The sequence below is a fragment of the Rhagoletis pomonella genome, unplaced genomic scaffold (assembly GCF_013731165.1).
Source record: "Rhagoletis pomonella isolate Grant_MI unplaced genomic scaffold, Rhpom_1.0 Rhpom_scaffold_00389, whole genome shotgun sequence".
Lineage (NCBI taxonomy): Eukaryota > Metazoa > Arthropoda > Insecta > Diptera > Tephritidae > Rhagoletis > Rhagoletis pomonella.
Window position 1 is genome coordinate 71,688 of NW_023458943.1, and position 12,529 is coordinate 84,216.

Sequence of the window (12,529 nt, forward strand, 5' to 3'; positions counted from 1 at the left end):
AAATAAAAAAAATTTCAAAACTAAAGAATGTCATCTATTCCACAAGGAAGTTTGCTTAAATTCTGATTTCATGAAATTGCTATACGGCATTCAAAATTAAATGAAATAAGCTTTCATATGCACCATCGCACAATGTTTTAAGATCAATGGGGGTAATTTTGCTGAATTATTCGTTTTCTTTTCAGCAACTCTGGAACTATGGAAAAGCTACTCAGAACAGTTTAAATTTTTATATTTGTCAAACATTAAACTTTCTAAATTTAAAAAAAAAAAAAACTTTTTCGCCTTATTTGATTAAAGATTTTCTTCGGTGGATTTCTCAGAACTGTTTTTTGCTTATCAGGAACTGTAGAAATATTGAAAAGCTACTCAGAACAGTGTTAATTTTTAGTTTTTGCAAACATCAAACTTTTTGGATTTTTTTGAAAAATAAATTTACTTAATTTTGCAGAATTTTTTTTCCTTATCAGGAACTCTCGAGCCATTGAAAAGTTACTCTAAACAGTTTTAATTTTTAGTTTTTTCAAACATAGAACTTTTTCCCCTTTTTTGAAAAAAATTTTTTTTCGACGGAAATATTTTTTTTCCTTTTCGAGAACTCTAGAACTATTGAAAAGCTACTCGGAACAGTTTTATTGAATCTGTCGTAAATATATATATATTTTTTTTAAGTTAGAATAAAGAACCTCAGGAGTGTAGTGACATTCATAACATCCCTATTGATTTACTGATTTACTAAACTGCATCAAATGAAGAAGAATGCATCCTAGAATAGTTCGATTAAATATACAGTTGATTTTTTTTTTCGTTAATGAGTTTGTTTTATTTTTTTCTAAAAATGTTTGTAAAGCAGTCAGTTCAGTCTTCCTCGGCTACATTTCATTTACTTGCGGAGCACATAGGCGGCGCTGTAGGGGCTGTAGGGGTAAGCGGAGTAGGCAGCATAGGGTGAAGCGTAGGCGGCATAAGGAGCAGCGGCGTAAGCGGCATAGGGTGCCGCATACGCAGCGGCATAGGGCGAGGCCACCAATGGAGCAGAGTATGCGAATGGCGCGGCGATGACACTGGGTTTAGGCTCAGCAGCAGCGAAGGCAAAGAGGGCCACGAAAACGAGTGCGAACTGTGGAAGGAGAGAATATTTAATAAAGGATTATTTCAATTAGCATTAAATTCCACTATTCACATGTGGAGTTGAAAGAATTGCGAAATTATTAATTAACGAATTTTCACTTACGTATTTGAACATTTTGATTGTTATTGTTTGTTTAGTAGTTGTTTTACTGGAGTAGAGCAAAATTGAACTGATGACAGATTTATTTTAGTTTGTACTTTATATACCATTTTCAAAAATCATGACACAAACATACATGTATGTATGCATCTGAGCGTTATGTATCTAGCCACGAATGGGTTGGACGGGTAACCACAAAAAAACGACCTTATTGAGTTACTTAAACATGTACACACTTTGATGGCAATTGAATGGTTTAGGTTTATGCACGCAAGAGCAATAATCTACATGAGTGTTATGTATGCATGACCCATAATTTATTTTAAACGGTTAATAAACATAAAATTTATATCACATTCTATACATAAATTTATTTATTATCTATATGATATTAGGGAATTAGTGGCGAGCAACGACAAATCGCTAGAGTGTAATTCCTAAAAAGCCTCTTCGTTCATTGGAAAACAGCTCGGCCGAAAATATGTGTACATAAATTAATTTTTAATAATGAGGCACTTTCAGGTCATTTACTGGTTCATATGAATTTCGTGGAATAGTTCAGCAAACACAACTTCACGGCCATAGTGGTTCCGAACGAACGAATTCGAATGCTTGAGAACTTCAAAAATAATCTTTTTTCGAGTTTATTGGGTAGAGATAAACAAACCGTTGAGTTCTGTATATAGCCGTCAAGTTTTCCCTAAGGGAATTTGTGCTCCAGGAGCTAAGTTATTTCACTTCCTTGAAAAGAACTCTAGCTACATTTTAGTTATCTTCATTTCTATCTCGACAAAGTCATAGAACTTCTTGACTGGCGTCATATTGGGCGAAATAATCTAATTCCTCGACAAAATATTGTTTTCATTTCTTAGCTCGCTGTATGTCGCTCTATACAGATATGGTAATTCCAATATTTCATTGGGATGTACGTAACAATTTCGCCTTACAGAGTTCCATATTGTCTATATAACCACTTCGACCGGGGACGCACATGCGATGTCTAATAAAAGCTGGAAGTAATCCCATACTGGCATCCAAGGCTAAGAGCATCGCCCTACTATTAGAGTGTACTTATCTAGACGTCCATTTTGTTTCACCACTCCTTGCGTAATGCCTCAGGGGCCTCTATGGCGTAAACATAAACCCGGAAGACAAAGTTTTCTTTCTCTAGGCTGTCGAAGAGAAGTCTTCTGGGTTATTTCCAAATACCCCTGATAAAAATAATTCTTTCTGAAAAGGCATATGTAGAGAGAAGTATGCTTAGTAGCCTCTCGGATACCCTAAATAAGAAAGGCAGGTCGTCCACCACGAAGAAACAAAACAGAGCACTATGGTCTGGCGACTATCATATGCTGGCCAAAAGCCGAGAAGTAACCAAACTGATTTGAAACTTAGTGTTTGGGGGGTTTTTGAGGTCGCTGATTTCGAATATAATGTCAGATTTTCGAAATTCAAAATGGCGACCAAATTTTATACTTATTTGCCTTTCATCAAAAACTTACACATAGGCGGGGTTTTCAAGGTCGCTGATTTCCAATCTGATAGCAGATTTTTTAAATTTAAAGTGGCGGATCCAATATGGCTAGCAAATTTGATATTTTTTTCTTTTTCACCAAAAACTTTTGTATAAGGAGTGTTTTCGAAAGCGATGACTTAAAATCTGAGGTCAGATTTATGAAAATAAAAAGGGCGGATCCAATATGGCGTTATCGGAAAAAATTTTAGTTTAAAAAATTTGTTTAGTTTTTAACCGACTTCCAAAAAAGGAGGAGGTTTTCAGTTCGTCGGAAAATTTATTTATTTTTTTATGTATGTTACCGCATAACTTTGGACCACGATAAACCGATTTCGATAATTCTTTTTGCATCGGAAAGGTAGTGTCTCAGAGGTGGTCCCATACTAATCTGGTTTAGATCCGATCATTGGATCATGAAACCTATATATATATATTTTTTTTTTAAGTCGGTTCTTTTTTGCTAAAACTTACTTGTTGCTATATATTTGTTTATTTATTTGTAATCATAGCTGCTTCGAATAAAAACTTTTTCTCTTTCACTTTTTGTACTGAAATTGAATGAGCTACAAAACTTCGTACCCAAAAATTTTCTATCAGCCTTGCAGGGTTGAAAAACTTATTTCTGAAGTACGTTACTAGTTTTAAGCGTGGCCAGAATGCAGAAAAGTTTGTGAATCAATGGAAAAGAATATTCGTCGCAGTTACCAAAAACTTCACGTTGCACACAGTAGTATTTGTATAATAAAACCGGTGAAAAGTCAGTTTTATCAACTTTGATAAAATTATTTTTAAAATATTATTTCTCACGCTATATAACAGATCTATCAGTTGGCAGGAATTTTGACTACATCAAATAGAACATAGCCTTTATTGGGACAATTTTTTTTTCTGCGCTTCCATTGTCTGCATTTGATTCTTTCGTTATTATGTTTTTGAAGGACTAGTAGACATAGCAATAGAAAGTATGGACTATAATTCATATGCGTGGCTGATAAATTAGATAGGTAGAGCACCCCGCGGTTATTTCTCCGCACCGGAAAGGTGTAGGAGATCCTGTGGCATTCTGCGGACCGTACTTGCACAGAAGGGCTTTCAGTCCATTGGGTAAAAACCTTAACATACGAAGTAGTATAAATCTGCTGGTCGTAAGTTCATCTCAGGCGGTTAAGCCAGTTTTTTAAGCTAGCTTAGCACCTCAACACGAACCTGAAAAGCGTACTGGCCGGGCAATGTCCGATGTCAACCCAAGCGGCCCGCAGATGTTAAAAGGATAAAGAGGTGGAGAGAATTTCTTCTCAGCTAGCATATTTTCTTAAAGCTATGTTTTAAACATCCCACATCGTACTTATAACATGAGCACTCTTGATGAACTCTTGGCAGTGGACATTAGTTGCCTGTGGGACTCGATTTGCAGCGTAGGACAATTTAAGTTTTAACCAATATAAATGCCATATTTTATTTATTTGTGAAAGAACTTTGTTGAATTAAACAAAACGAGTTGAAAAATGGCCTATTTTCTGAGACTTTGTGGAATTTAGAAGCGTTGCAGCGTATGTATGCCTCACCAATACCAAGTAACAAATACTTGGTAATAAGGATAATCATTTAATATAATTTTGTATTTATTTGTATTTTAACCAGTAAAAAGGTAGTTTTAATCAAATCTTTATATAGAATTTTTAAAAGAAATTAATTGCCCAAACACTAAAATTCTCAACATGAACCAAACTAGAACTGTAATTAATTGATCCATTTAAAATACATAAATGTAGTTTCGTGTGTAAAAACTCAAGCGGCGGAAAAGAATACGTTTAATATGCATGTCAGCTTCTGAACAAATACCAAATTATTTTGGCATAAACGTAATAAAATAAAATTAAGCCAAGCGAATTTTAACCAAAAATAAGTATGCAAGTACTTGCTTTAGCCAAAATTGTCACTTTTGGAGGTTAAATTTTCAAAATAAATATCTGCGTATTTATATATTTGTGCATGTACAAGTAAATTCGCATATAATCATGCAAATTCGATGGCTATATTCTGCGCAATTTCTTTAAGGTTGTTAATAAGCATACAATTTGCAAAAAAGCAGAGTGTATTTAAACTCGAACAATAAAGCACTTGAGTATCAGTTCTAATTTGCACTTCCATAGTAAAGCAGATATCAAACAGCAAATCAAACAAAATGTTCAAATATGTAAGTATGCAAATTGAATATTTGCCAATTATTTGAAGCACACTTACGAGCTATCTATAAGTATTATTGCCATAATTAATTTATGCACCAATACAAAATCAAAATAATTTGCAAGCACTTATGTAGTATATTATTTTAATTTTTCTACTTTCAGTTCGCTCTCGTTTTCGTGGCCCTCTTCGCCTTCGCTGCTGCCGAACCAAAGCCAGCTGTCGTCGCCGCGCCATTCGCCTACTCAGCCCCATTGGTTGCTTCGCCCTATTCCGCCGCTTATGCTGCTCCCTACGCCGCCTACGCCGCTGCTCCTTATGCCGCCTACGCTTCACCATACGCTGCCTACTCTGCTTACCCGTACAGCCCCTACAGCGCCGCCTATGTGCTCCGCAAGTAAATGGTGTGTAGCAGAAGATCTGTGATATTAACTAATAACGAATAATTGGCAATTTGAAAGACAAGAATTACTGATAATGGAAAAAATAAAACAAAATGAAATCGAAAACAATATGTCGAATTTATTTCCTAGACACTACTTTCCATTCGTTTCCGGGATACACATATCGATGGTCCTCAGCACAATTAAGTGGCTCATGTCTGCAATACTTGTATAATTCATGTCTAATCCTTACCTCTACCTTTAGTGATCATTACACCTTACTCTAGTAAGGGTAAGATATGGAATAGACAAGGATTAGAGACATTAGACACTTAAAAGTAGTATGAGTTTTGCTTTTTTGAATTTTGAATTGCGTCGTTATCGAATTTTTCATTAACGTGAGTTTTCATACGGTAGATAAAAAAAAAAGTAAGTGCGCCTGGGCTACACTGGAGAAGTGAAACTTACGTTACACATCAATTTTCTCTCATAACCAATATACTACATAAGTATATACTATATACATACATACTACATCGATACATCTGCTTTTGCTTAAGGTTATATTTTTTGTCTTTACCCGATAACAACAATCGATTAAAAAATCCATAAAAATATCTATAAAAAAATCTATTAAAACATCGATAAAAAAATCGATGAATAATCGATAAAAAATCTAAAAATAATCGATAACAAAATCGATACCAAAATCTAAGACAAACTCGATAAAAATTTCGATAGCAAAGTCGATAATATTAGTAGCATAATCGATCAGAATATCGGTAAAAATATTGATAACCAAATCGATAAATAATCGATAACAAAATTGATAATTACTTATATCAGTCTGCGCACAGTCCGGCAGAGAGGCACACTTTGGGGCCAATTGGGACCATTGTGATGCCACTTTAGTAAACTATTTCTCCCTTCCCTGAATTTCTCATGTGATAGAACCGCCGTGTTAACTTAACGTAGCGTTGTAGGTCGCGGATTTCCAGATCAGCAAAGCACTAAATTAAATATTTATTAAAAACAAGTAATTTTTAACCAAAAAAACAAAACCGACTTCAATTCTTATATAAAAATTTAAGCGTGCCGTTAATTTCTTCATGATCCAATGACCGGATGTAAACCAAGTTAGTGTGCGACCACCTATGAGGTACCCTTTCCTTTAAAAAATAATAATTTTATAAATCGATTAACGTGGTCCAAAGTTATGCAGTAACATACATAGAAAAAAATATTCCGACGAATTGATAACCTTCTCTTTTTTTATAAGTCGGTTAAATAATAAATCGTAACCTCGCCAATGTGGGGCTTTGGCTGATATACACTGCTCTGTTGCTCTACATTCTTCACCCCTGCCTCGTCCCTGTACCCACGACAAAAATCTGTAATGATATGGACTACTGCGCTGACAATGGCTGCGTCCCGTACCAGGACACAGGGTAAAACGGGTACTTTTCAAAACAAATATTTGCCAAAACAGTATATCTGCCACAACACTGGTCCGGCAGCGCTCTTTCCAGGTACAGCGCAACAGCCACCGCACCGAGGGTAGCTAGTCACCGCTCCAAGATCCGGCGTCACTCTGACAGCAGACACCGTAAGGAGAAGGTCGCCTAGTGGCAGCGCCGGTAGCGTCTGACGAGTCAGGGTGGCAGAATGAGTCAGCCAAAGACACGCCCACGTCACCACACTACTTTAGTCGCATTCTCACTTGTCGTTTACAATTTTTTTTTCGCCACGTTGGCACACAAACTGAGGGATCTAAAATGTTGGTCGCACCACGAATTGAATCTGAGTCTTATGGATTGATGATACGCATCTCTAACTACTCGGCCACGGCGGCGGTTTTTGTTGCTACCCTTTAAAAAAACGTTTTGTTTCCTAATTTGTAGATGTACCACGAATCAGCTTCTCGAGGACTATCACGTTTTTTTAATATTTTTCGCTCAAATCCTACTCGCGCAATTCAAAAGCATTAAAATTGTGAACATTTTTGCAGAGGAAGCAGAAGGGAAATAAGTGGCCAACCACATTTGTTTATTTATGCATTAAGTAACGCAAATGTGTGTGTTTGTGGACGCTAGCATAACCGCTGTTGTATATATGTAACCACATAACCGCATAATGCAAGCAAATAAATTTTCTATATGATTTATGTATACATACTACATTGGCGGGCGCGAATGTATGTACATTAGACTGCATCATCAAAAAAAGGTTGCGGGTTTTTTTATATTTTAAGAAGTCCACCAAAATATTTCGGAAAAATACTAAGATTTACTGGACTGATTTCAAAATACCTCAAAAAAAATGGAGTTTTCTATGAATAAAAATAGTTTCTGATTCTGTGGTCACACAAAATATGATACCGGGCCCACAAAGTCAGTTGAGGATCCTTAGATCCTTCTCCTGCCATCTTGACGGCGACCTAAATAATTGTTTTGAATAGTGTAGCTACCAATACGAGTGAAGCGTGTTAAATCAGTATTTGAAAAGCTTGCATTTGTTGGAGAGGAGCCGAATGTATGTTTGGGTTTCTGAAAAAATAACTTAAAACCAGTCTTAAAACTAATTTCTAGGTTTATTTGGCAAAGGTCCGGACTGCAGACATTTCCGCCTTGAACTCCGTAGGACATCAGACACAGTTTGGAGTCAGGTCCACAAGCGGATACTGGCTTTGTCTTCCATAATTGAACCGTCTGTGGTTTAAGTCTCATACAGATCTCTGAGGTTAAAATTTTTATTGATAAGTGCATTACTTTTCGAATATAATTCTTTTCGACAAAAATTTAATTTCCCAAAATAGTTTCTGTTTAGGTCGATACTTTAAGTCTAGTGTCCTATCCCTTAAAAATATTAGGTTTCTTTAAGGTCCTCGATTAGATTAGATCAGAATAAATCGGATTTAGTGAAGGGTTTAGTGAAGTTCACCTATTTACACCGATCGAGAACGATATATTGTAACAAACCTCTAGGTCTTCTGTGATCGACGTATAATTAAGGAACCTCGCGAAATCCCTTGGATAAATACCCATAAAATCATGTGCTTTTAGCTATAGTGATCCTGGGTTACAGAATCTGGTACTGGTAAAAAATTGACAGTGGTACATGCTGTGCTCGGCTGTTTCCCCGTCTTTCGTGGAACAACCTAAAATGGTCAGGGTTGGACACTCCTAGGTTTGATAAGTATTTCATTACGCTTCAGTGGTAAGTAAGAAAAACTGTAGTAGTTTTTGTTGAGGCCTGGTAAATTAAAGGAGGGCTTGGATTCCCTTGTTAATAGTTCTTGGATGAAGAACTTAGCCTGCCTTTCCTACTTTTCCATACAGATATAATAGTTCTCATGACTCTACTGCATTCCAGTACCGATTGCACGAGTGATGCCCATGCATGCTAGTCGCTGTACTTTACTAAGCTTAGCTTGCGTGGACTTTATTTCTGTATTTTTCCATCAGACGGTCGCAGCTATGCGAGAATGGGTTTAGAGATGGTATTATACATCCACCTTGCTAATTTAGGTCTCAAGGCCAAGATTGTTGCCTTCAGTTTCCGGCGGCTCCACATGGGAAACCTCGCCTTTTCAATAGCTTAGTGCATGAGAGTTTGTCATTAAAGATAACTCCTAGCTATTTGACCCTTTTAGAAAAGTTAATTTTTTCTCCTCAAATGAATGGTTTTAGTAAGTTGTTCCTTTTCCCGGAGAAAATAACTATTGTAACCTTCCTAGAGTTTACAGTTTTACTGCATCATTACAGTTTTCAGCGTATTCTGTAAAGAAGTTTAGAGATACTGTCTTCAAACCAACTTTAGATTAGACTAGTCATGTAATCCGCGTAGCCTTCAATATCGAAGCACTCTTCACTTTGAAGTGAGAGTAGTTCGTCCACTATGAAGTACCACTCTGCGACCATCATTTCGTAGCTAATAATCTTACTCTTTCCTGAGCTAAAGTGGATGTAAACGTTTTGGATTTAAGGATGCTTGCTATCCAGTGGCATATGGTAACTTCAACCCCTTTGCGCCGGCCGAATTGGTCTATAAGAGAGTGTTCCGGGTTATCGAACACACACTCTACGTGTAGGAAGTAATGTTCAGCAACTGAAGGCGCTATCTACACCAAGTACTTTGGAGGATGCTGAGGCAGATATTCTCCATCTTATCCTATTCTCATCGTTTGAGTTTCTCCAACCTCTGCGTGTTGTCAAAGGACCTAAAGAGGCATTTGTTTCAGTGATGAACTCTTTCCTCCACCCAAATAGACATAGAAATGCCGGAAGGGGAGGGTAGACACAGAGAGGGAAGGGAAGAGAAGAGAACGATGGCGCGTACAGCTTTTGACTCAAGGTGCTTTAACCTTAGGCGTACAAAGGCAGGGCACCAGAGCAACAGGTGCTGAGATGATTCCACCTCATAATCCCCCATGCATCTGGTGCAGGAAGGGTCATCGATGATATTCAGCCTTACCGCATGCTTGCCTATTACGCAATGACCAGTTAAAAGGTGGAAATTGCCTATCTCAAGTGCTCTCTGGTCCGCATCCGATTTGCGCGTAGCCAGAAGTAGTTCGCCACCTTGGGGTGCCACGAAGTCAGGGGTGCACTCAAACTCTATTCAGAAGCTTTTCCTCAAGGGTTTCATGTCTTTTCAGCTCATCGCCCATACAGTTTCCAGCGATTTTGCTGTGACCAGAAACCCAAATAAGCTTACACAGTGATCCGGTAGTCTAAATTTCAGTTTGACGCAGAGTTCTTTGTAGAAGACACCCCCACCTGCCTTCCCATTCAACTTCGATTCATCTGTAAATAAGTTAACTGGGCCGGGGTTCCAGATACAGCACCCCTTTGTAGTCCTCCCTCGATGGAAGGTCCCAAGATCGACGGGCATTGCTTTGTCGGGGAGGTAAGAACTCAAAGCTTTAGAAAACTGCACGAATGTATAAAATTGAGCAATTTTTTGTGATTCGTAATAAAGAGGCAGCAAAGTTTCGTGAGGCATCCTAATGTAAATACATGTATGTATTCATATCTATGCAGCCCATTACATTTGTATGCTTACGCTCGTGGTCATTCATTTACTACATAGTCCATGCAGCTGTCCATGCTATCGATTCATGAAGTATTCTCAATTAAGGAATGGCTTAAATATGAAATCAAAGCGCCTCAAAGCAAAACGTGGCGAATACTAAATGAACGATTGTGACTACAACTTGAACAACGAAATTAAATTTCCGGTTTGCGTATGCTTTTCCGAGAACACTCGAGCGTGCTTTCGTACATATACAAATGTATGTATGTATGTATGTGTTGCATATTGTGGCCAATCACAATAGACGTTTGCCTCCCACAACCTGCACTTATCCACGCCCTAAGCTCGCATTCAACTTTGGCGTGCGGCAAGATGGCTGAATGGACTTTCCAAACAATGCTAAGTGCTTTGTCCATTTGAATGTGAGCGATGTGCACTACTGCCCAATGCATATACATATGTATGTATAGCTAAAGTAGCAAATGCATTGTAAAAAAGGATTTTCAAAAGTGTTCGTCATGACGTGAATTGCAGGAGTTCCCAGAAGTAAAAAAATGTTAATGAACTCACATATAAGTACATATGTATATGTAAGTGTATGTATATGTTCCTACTTGCACGTAGTTGGTTAAGTTCGCATTACGGCCTCAATTGTGCTAAAATCGGTTGTGCGCTAAAGTAATCACCATTGGTTGGAGGTCAGTAGCGCTCAAGGACGTTTGTAGTCTCTAATTATGGACAAACAAAAATATCATTAGAAATTCTTCACAAAAGTCACTACAACTACTTTTGCGGCGAACGGGTTGAATGGAATTCCAATTTTGAACTAACCATCAGCGTTGCGCACAAGTTCGAATCGCACCATCCATCGATCGTATCTTTACATACATACATCCATAAGTAGTTGCAGTAAGTATTCCATTTCATTAAACGCAAAGCAGCAGCTGAAATCGAATCGAATTAAAAACAATGGTTAGTGCTCCTTCGCCTATTTTATATAATGAGCTTAAGTATTCTGAAGTTTTTTGTTTCCCTTTTGCATTTTAGTAATTTCGCTCGGCTGCCACCGAAATGTGGCACAAAACTTTCACTTAAGGGAAAGTTTGTCTGATGTGCTTTCTGAAATTCAAATTGAATTCAAAAAAATATTCAACTTTCTTGTGAAATTCTTATGGCGAGTAGTAGAGTGCTTTTCAAGGTACTCGTACTTCACATTTCTAAGAGTGATCTCGGGCAGATTTGGGTTAAAAAGCAAAGCAAATAATCCCACATTTCGTAGTTCGACTTAGAATCTATGATATAGAAAATAATCTTTCATAAACGGTACAAGATCAAAGCACGCAGCAAAGCACACTTTGCACTATAGGTAATTCGATCAGTTTTGTGGCCAAAAGGCAGTTTTCGTACTTAGAAAAATTAACTTTCTGTTCTTCGTATTTGATAATGAAAACTTCAAATTAAATAACGGGGTCTTTTGTTTTTGTAAAAAATTTACGAAAATATAAAAAATAAAGAAAAAAATAAGTACTTTTAAGATCTATAACATGTACTTCTTTAACAATCTTTAGTTAGAAAAATATGTACATTAGGACTGGTCAATTTGTATGGCAGATTTTTTCGACTATAGGCGTATAGCATAGGAGGATTATACGTGTAATTCTAAGCAAATTAGTCAAAGAAACCACTGTTCAAAAATCAATTTGGAGTTTGCCAAATTGCGAAAATAGGTTTCTTTTACTTAAATAAGTTATTTTTTGTGCGGAAATAACACGAGTGAGAAAATACCTTTCCACTGATACTTCACAAGTCTAAATCGGAATAGCTTTAGCTTTTTTAAGCTTAAACTGTTTTGTCATCTGAGGGGACTTTTTTCAAAAAGTTCTTTATGAAACTATTTATGCATAAAAAACTCAATTTTTGGAGGTATTTTCAAATCGGTCCAGCTCACGTAAATCTAAATATTTTCTTCAAATATAATAAATTTTGTAATCCCGGTGGAAAACCCGCAACTTTTTTTTGGGGATGCAATCTAAAGTACATACCTATGTACATATGTACATGCGTATGTATGTAGTTTGTATTGAATTTCAGTTGTATGAAAAAAAATTTCAAAGATAAGTAAAATATAAGTTTTCTTTATTTTAATACGTAATAAAATGTGAAAATTTTCACTGTTGC

The 12,529-nt window shown here is 36.8% G+C and overlaps 2 protein-coding genes across 2 annotated transcripts; one reads left to right on the top strand and one right to left on the bottom strand.

The window, feature by feature from the left end:
- Positions 1–883: 883 nt before the first annotated feature.
- On the bottom strand, positions 884–1,291 carry LOC118750779 (cuticle protein 16.5-like). The gene is made up of 2 exons (XM_036485512.1): positions 1,235–1,291; positions 884–1,120 (listed from the first exon to the last, which is right to left on the bottom strand). Exons 1-2 carry the CDS (start codon positions 1,244–1,246, stop codon positions 884–886), a joined length of 249 nt encoding a protein of 82 aa, XP_036341405.1. The 5' UTR covers positions 1,247–1,291.
- Positions 1,292–4,932: 3,641 nt separating this feature from the next.
- LOC118750780 (cuticle protein 16.5-like) lies at positions 4,933–5,335 on the top strand. The gene is made up of 2 exons (XM_036485513.1): positions 4,933–4,944; positions 5,099–5,335. Exons 1-2 carry the CDS (start codon positions 4,933–4,935, stop codon positions 5,333–5,335), a joined length of 249 nt encoding a protein of 82 aa, XP_036341406.1.
- Positions 5,336–12,529: the final 7,194 nt, after the last annotated feature.